This window comes from Otolemur garnettii, unplaced genomic scaffold (assembly GCF_000181295.1).
Source record: "Otolemur garnettii isolate 467f Iridium unplaced genomic scaffold, OtoGar3 scaffold00014, whole genome shotgun sequence".
Lineage (NCBI taxonomy): Eukaryota > Metazoa > Chordata > Mammalia > Primates > Galagidae > Otolemur > Otolemur garnettii.
Window position 1 is genome coordinate 27,968,125 of NW_003852409.1, and position 7,464 is coordinate 27,975,588.

General features: G+C 41.7%; 2 protein-coding genes across 4 annotated transcripts in view; one reads left to right on the forward strand and one right to left on the reverse strand.

The window, feature by feature from the left end:
• The window catches only part of SCAI (suppressor of cancer cell invasion), a 166,554-nt gene that overhangs the window by 148,418 nt on the left and 10,672 nt on the right, over nt 1-7,464 (reverse strand). The gene's annotated exons all lie outside the window — the stretch shown is intronic.
• On the forward strand, nt 5,879-6,734 carry LOC100945865 (AP-3 complex subunit sigma-1-like). 3 transcript variants are annotated; one of them, XM_023510536.1, is made up of 4 exons: nt 5,879-6,033; nt 6,093-6,204; nt 6,270-6,341; nt 6,450-6,734. In XM_023510536.1, exons 1-4 carry the CDS (start codon nt 5,879-5,881, stop codon nt 6,576-6,578), a joined length of 468 nt encoding a protein of 155 aa, XP_023366304.1. In that variant the 3' UTR covers nt 6,579-6,734. The 3 variants fall into 3 exon arrangements, with proteins under 3 accessions (XP_023366304.1, XP_003785348.1, XP_023366303.1); XM_003785300.3 differs by having other exon boundaries at nt 6,270-6,734; XM_023510535.1 differs by lacking the exon at nt 6,270-6,341 and having other exon boundaries at nt 6,342-6,734.

Here is a 7,464-nt window from a genome sequence, read left to right on the forward strand (position 1 = left end):
TTGTTTGGCGGGCCCGGGCTGGGGATTTGAACCCGCCACGTTAGGTGTATGTGGCTAGCGCCTTAGCCGCTTGAGCCACAGGCGCCAAGCCGGTTTTTTGTTTCTTTTTTCGCTTTTTTTTTTTTTTGAGACAGTCTCGCTTTATCCCCCTCCGTAAAGTGCTGTAGCCTCACAGCTCACAGCAACCTCAAACTCTTGGGCTCAAGCAATTCTCTTGCCTCCGTCTCCCAAGTTGGTGGGACTACAGGTGCCCACTAAACGCTCAGCTATTTTTAGAGACGAGGTCTCACTCTGGCTCAGGCTGGTCTCAAATTTGTGAGCTCAGGCAATCCGCCTGCCTCAGCCTCCCAGAGTGAGCCACCATGCCTGACTAAAACATGTTTATTAATTCCAGAGTTCCTTCAGCCCTCTCAGTATACTCTCCTGAATTTCTTGGGAGTTATTCATCCCATCATTTCAGATTGCAACCTTTCTGCGGGTTATCCTTCCCCTGCCTAGTCTATTGTTAATAATACCAACAGCAGCAGCAGCAGCAGCAAAAGTCATTGTCATCAGAAGTACTAATGAACAGCCAACATTTGAGGGAAGACTTCATCCTAAACATTTTATATGTACATATAATTGAAATCTCACAACTAATCTATGAAATACATACCATTTTATAGATGAATAAACTGATTTACAAAGAGGATGCTATCTTCCAAGGTCACACACCTGGCTTGATTCATTCCCAAGTCATTGCTTATTATTATTATTATTATTTGCAGTTTTTGGCTGGGGCTGGGTTTGAACCCACCACTTCCAGCATATGGGGCCAGCGCCCTACTCCTTTGAGCCACAGGTGCCACCCAATCATTGCTTATTATTAACATGCACACAATTTTCAAAATTAGAAGTATATGAAGATGAAGTTATCTAGGCAGGGATGTTATTGTCCAATGTTTGCTTTCTTGTTTTGTACTTCTCTTTAGTTAAAAAAAAAAAAAAGTAATTTAATAAATACGTAAAATGAAAGGCAATGTGATAAGAATCTCTAAGGGAAGAAGACAAATAATCCATTTCTCATCTCCTGTGAAATCAACAGTGCTCCTGAAGGTGGAAATCCATCTTGTTCTTGCAGTTGAGGCAATTCAACACATATTCAGCATGAGCACTAGGGTAAACTCTGGCAAAAGAATACAATCCAGTTATCTTTTGCAGTATAATTTAGTAGCTTAAAGCAACCTTTTATTGTGTTCATGAATTTCCACTTAGGGTAGGGCTTGGCAGGGACAGCTCATCTCCACTCTACCTGGGCACCCACTGGAGTATTTTGATGGACATCTGGAGGATTCAGACCTGCTTTTAGAACAGCTCACTCACATGGCTGGCAAGCTGATACCAGGTGTTATGTGGGGGCTCAGCAGGTACTTTAGTTTCTCTCTTACACAGGCTTCTCCTAGTTGTTTGGGCTCCTCACAACATAGCACAGTAGCTAGCCAGGCGTTGTGGCGGGTGCCTATACTCCCAGCTATTTAGGAGGCTGAGGCAAAAGAATCTCTAAGCTCAAGAATTTCAGGTTACTGTGAGCTTTGACGCCACAGCACTCTACCGACATAGTGAGACTCTGTCTCAAAAAAAAAAAAAAATAGCACAATAGCTAGGTTGTAAAGTGGGTATCTCAACAGAGAAAGGTAGAAGTAGGCGCATGCCTATAATCCTAGCACTCTGGGAGGCTGAGGCAGGTGGATCACCTGAGCTCATGAGTTTGAGACCAGCCTGAGCAAGAGCAAGACCTCGTCTCTAAAATTAGGCAAGTCAGCTCAGAGCCTATAGCTTAAGTGGCTAAGCCATTATTTTAGCAACTACTAGAAAACTGAGAATTTTTTCATTTACATTTCCATGAAGGTCAAGAAAATCTCTTCTTTTTAGTAAAATTCTAAAACGCATATATTTATCTTCATTCACTTCCATCCTCTGTTGCTATTACCAGTAAAAATCCTTAAAAATGAGATTGTGTCAAATACTTTCAGAGTAAACAAGGTAAAGGAGAAGCTGAGACACCTGCACCCTGTTTCAAAGAAGGGTTTACGAGCAGAGAACAAAAGATTACACACACAATGGACGTCAGAAAAAAGATGAATCAAACTCCTGAGGCATGTAGGGAAAAAAAGGAAAGAAAAGGAAAAGGTCTAGAAACCTGCCCACACTCTGCCCAGATGCTATACCATAGGCTCTCTGGACCTGTTCTGATACAAATAGCCCACCCTTAAGCTGAAGTCCTTTACCCACATACTAGAGATAGAAATGGCTCCAGAAATCATTTAATCCAGTGGTTTCCAACACTTTCAAGCATAAGAACCTCTTTTTAAGGGTAAAAATCCTGGCTCAGCACTTGTAGCTCAGCAGCTAGGGCACCAGCCACATACACCAGGCCTGGTGAGGGCCTGCCTAACAAGAATGACAACTACAACAATAACAAAACAGCCGGGCGTCGTGGCGGGCGCCTGTAATCCCAGCTACTCCAGAGGCTGAGGCAGAAGAATCGCTTAAGCCCAAGTGTTTGAGGTTGCTGTGAGCTGTGACGCCACCGCAGTCTACTGAGGACGACATAGTAAGATTCTGTCTCAAAAAAAGTAAAAATCCTGTGGACATCCATATGACAATTGTGATTTTCATCATCTAGTTTTTGAGAAAAATCAGCAATGATTCAGTACCATGAATTGACTAACACTTCTACTAAATGTTATTTGTATTTTTGTCACAAGGGCATTTATATGCAATAGTATGTACATAAGACATTCACCCTGGATGAAACTCTCAAGAAGTACTAAATACATGACCATCACTAGTAAATATGAGTAAGATGAATTTGAAAAGACTGAGACAAGTAATTTTTTTTTTTTTTGAGACAGAGTCTCAAGCTATGCCCTGGGTAGAGTGCCATGGTGTCACAGCTCACAACAACCTCCAACTCAGACTCAAGCGATCCTCTTGCCTCAGTTTTCTTATTTTTATTAGAGATTGGATCTCACTTTTGCTCAGGCTGGTCTGGAACTTGTGAACTCAAGCAATCCACTTGCCTTAGCTTCCCAAAGTGCTAAGATTACATGTGTGAGTCACCATGTCCAGCCTGGGACAAGTAATTTTTTTTTTTTTTTTTTGAGACAGAGCCTCAAGCTGTCCCCCTGGGTAGAATGCCGTGGCATTACAGCTCACAGCAACCTCCAACTCCTGGGCTCAAGCGAGTCTCTTGCCTCCGCCTCCCAAGTAGCTGGGACCACAGGCGCCCGCCACAACGCCCGGCTATTTTTTGGTTGCAGCCGTCATTGTTGTTTGGCGGGTCCGGGCTGGGGATTCAAACCCACCACCTTAGGTGTACGTGGCTGGCACCTTAGCCGGTTGAGCTATAGGCGCCGAGCCGGGACAAGTAATTTTTAAGGACTTCATTTTCAGGTATGTTACAATAAGATTTCTCCTACTGTGTTTGGGATTGGACTCATCTCTTCCAACACACATTCTATAATTCTCCTATAAATTATTTAAGACATCTTCCCCTTTAGCTGGGCATGGGAGGTCAGTGGTTAAGGTCCTGGCCACATTCTTCAGGGCTGGTGGGTTCGAACCTGGCCGGAGTCTGCTAAACGTCAACAACAACAAAAAATAGCCAGTCATTGTGGCGGGCACCTGTAGTCCCAGCTACTAAAGTGGCTTAAGCAAGAGAATCACTTGAGCCCAAGAGTTTGAGGTTGCTGTGAGCTGTGATGCCATGGCACTCTACCAAGGGTGACAAAATAAAACTCTCTCTCAAAAAAGAAAAAAAAACTTCCTCTTCTTTTTAACTTATGTCTTAATGATTTATCCTGGTTTTATAACATAGATACATATTCCTCTTTTATTTAAAAAGTAAAAATCATCTTCCTTGTTAAAGATAATTTTATTATTACATTTAGCAGTTATCACAATAGAAAAATGGCTTATTTATTGTTAGACAGACAGCCTAATGAAAACTATTTTAAATCTAAATTATTTGCTTTTGGCAATTATTCTCTGAAAATCTATATGTGATAACTACAGTCTGGAAATTATCACAATAGTTTAAAAGTCCTGATGGCCGCTCTGCAAGCTTTTATTCCCTACTCAGGAACTCCCAGGACATGGCAAACAAGCATTTGTGCTTTCAAAGCCCATAGACTACATGGGGAGAGAGTGTAGGAGAAAGACACCCCCTGCAAAACAGGAATACCAACAGCTTAGAGTTAAATGTTTGCAAAACAGCTGCCAAGTTGATGAAAACCCAAGTAGCCTTCTTTTGCTTAGCTTATCATGAAGATGGCCATTTCCTGGTAAACCATATCCAAGCAGAGAACCCAAGACAGTAATGCAGAAGCTCTGGCAAGTTAGAAGCACTTTGGAAAACCTAGCAAAGGAAGGCCCTAAAAGACGAGGCTCTTATATTAGTCAGGGTTGTCCAGAGAAACAGAACCTACAAGAAAGATATATATAATAGAGACATAATAGATATAGAGGATATAGATAGATGTCTAATAAGAAATTAGCTTATGCAATTATGGAGGTTGAGTAGTCCCAAGATTGGCAATCAGCAACCTGGAGACCGAGGAAAGCCTATGGTTTAGTTCCAGTCCAAATCCCAAGGCCGGAGAACCAAGAAAATCAATGGTGTTAAGTTCTAGTACAAGACCAGCAGGTTCAAGGGCTAAGGTCTTGGTTAAAGTCCAAAGGCTGGAGAAGACTAATATCTCAGCTCAAGTGGTCATACAGGAAAATTACCCCCTTGCTCAGTCTTTTTGTTCTAGTCAGGTTTTCAATTTTTTTTTTTTTTTTTTTTTTGAGACAGAGTCTCACTATGTCCTCCTCAGTAGAGTGCAATGACATCACAGCCCACAGCAACCTCAAACTCTGGGGCTTAAGTGATTCTCCTACCTCAGCCTCCCAAATAGCTGGGACTGTAAGAGCCCACCACAATGCCCAGCTATTTTTTTTGTTGCAGTTGTCATTGTTGTTTAGCTGGCTTGGGCTGGGTTCAAACCTGCCAGCCTCGGTGCATGTAGCCAGCACCATAATCACTGTGCTACGGGTGCCAAGCCAGGTTTTCAAATATTGAGTGAGGCCCACTAACAGGAAGAATGGCAATCTGTGGCCAGGCACAGTGGCTCATGCCTATAATGCTAGCATTCTGGAAAGCCAAGGCGGGCAGACTGCTTGAGCTCATGAGTTCAAGACCAGTTTGAGCAAAAGTGTAACTCCATCTGTACTAAAAATAAGAAAAAATAGCCAGGCAGTGTGGCAGGTGCTTGTAGTCCTAGCTACTCAAGAGGCAGGAGGATTGCTTGAACCCAAGAATTTGAGGTTGCTGTGAGCTACAATAATGCCACTCTACACAGAATGACAGAGTGAGATTATATCTCAAAAAAAGAAAGGAAGGGCAATGTGTTTTACTCAGTCTACATATTTAAATATTAACCTCATCCAGAAACACCTTCACAGACACATCTAGAATAATGTTTGACCATATGTCTGGATTACCGCTGGCCCACTCAAGCTGATATATAAAATTAATCACCATAGTTGACTTGACTCTGATTTGCCTTCTCTTTCTAGCTAAGAAGGGGTTGAAAAGAATTTAAAACCTAGTGATAGGAAGCAGAGGAAAACCAACTCTTCACTAACAAGTACCTTGAAGCTCTTTTCTTTTTTTTTTTTGAGACAGAGCCTCAAGTTGTCCCCCTGGGTAGAGTGCTGTGGCATCACAGCTCACAGCAACCTCCAACTCCTGGGCTCAAGCGAGTCTCCTGCCTCAGCCTCCCAAGTAGCTGGGACCACAGGTGCCCGCCCCCGCCCTGGCCCCCAGCGCCCACCCGGTCGGCCCGGCCCAGCCATGATCAAGGCGATCCTCATCTTCAATAACCACAGGAAGCCGCGGAAGTTCTACCAGTCCTACAGTGAAGATACACAACAGCAAATCATCAGGGAGACTTTCTATTTGGCAGCTAAGAGAGATGAAAATGTTTATAATTTCCTAGAAGGAGGATTTTGATAATCTTAATCTTAAGCTGTGTAACTTACTGTTGTGACCTAAGGAGTTAAATCTAATTAATTGGAGGATCTGACAACAAACTGATTTATAGGCGGTATGCAACGTTATATTTTGTCTTCTGTGTGGATTCTTCAGAAAGTGAACTTGGCATTTTAGATCTAATTCAAGTTATGCATCTGTGGCAAGAATACCACAGAAGTGATGTTATGTCCTCAGTCCTTGATACCAAGAGGTATTCGTGGAGACATTAGACAAATGTTTTGAAAATGTCTGTGAACTGGATTTGATTTTCCATGTCGACAAGGTTCACAATATTCTTGCAGAAATGGTGATGGGGGGAATGGTACTGGAGACCAATATGAATGAGACTGTTACACAAATTGATGCAGAAAATAAACTGGAGAAATCTGAGGCTGGCTTAGCAGGAGCTCCAGGCCGTGCTGTTTCAGCTGTAAAGAATATGAATCTTCCTGAGATCCCAAGAAATATTAACATTGGTGACATCAGTATAAAAGTGCCAAACCTGCCCTCTTTTAAATAAAAAATTCAAAAGGCCACTCCCAGGTAAAATTCAGGGGGAAAAGTCATCTAAGTTTACCATGCAGTTGTTTACCAAAAATAGAGAAGGAGAGTCTTAACTTTTGCTCTTGGATTTAAGTCAAGGTACTGTATAGAAATTATGTAAAATCAGTATGGAAGTTCAATATCACTTTTCTTGCTCATTGATTTTAAAGACGTTGAGTAGTTCCTGTGTGTGTGTTTTTTCTTTTCTAAACTGCATTCCTATGGCCACCTAAGGCATGCCTGTATGTACTGGCTTCTATAGTATTTCAAAAAGTATTTGAGATATTTCTTTAATTATGTACAACCCTAAATGTTGGTGTTTTATATAGATCACAAGTGCAGCTTTCCTTAATTTATTCTGCTATTTGTTACACAATTGTTATTTTAAAAAACCAAGTATGTATTGTGTGAAAACATTATTACCTTTTTCTCTTAGCTTAAATAAATTCCAAGGTAACTGGAAAAAAAAAAATTCTATACAAATAGCATCTCAAGATATAAAACAGAAGCAGAATGAGGTTAGAACATTCCTCCTTGGAAAAATGATCAGTTCCAGGTCTGAGAGGAAAACATACAAGAGAGGTCTGAAATATCTCATAGAAATGGGAAGCAAGGACGCTACTGCAGTCTGTTAGTCTGTCAAATGGACCCAGGAGCCAAGATAAAGAGGCTTCCGCTGGCCAAAGCTAAGTCAACATAACATCAATAACGAAAATAATTCTAATGAACTAAAATACATTCACTACATTTAAATCCATGAGTTGATAATAATATTAATAAAACAAAACAGGCTCAGCGCCTGTAGCTCAACCGGCTAAGGTGCCAGCCACATACACCTAAGGTGGCGGGTTCGAATCCAGCCC

Excerpts from the sequence above, each read along its gene's own strand:
- LOC100945865 (XM_003785300.3), top strand. The coding sequence starts at position 5,879 with ATGATCAAGGCGATCCTCATCTTCAATAACCACAGGAAGCCGCGGAAG. Across the intron at positions 6,034-6,092 it reads AATTTCCTAGAAGGAGGATT|ATTAATTGGAGGATCTGACA; the intron begins TTGATAATCTTA and ends GAGTTAAATCTA. Across the intron at positions 6,205-6,269 it reads GCATTTTAGATCTAATTCAA|GTATTCGTGGAGACATTAGA; the intron begins GTTATGCATCTG and ends TGATACCAAGAG.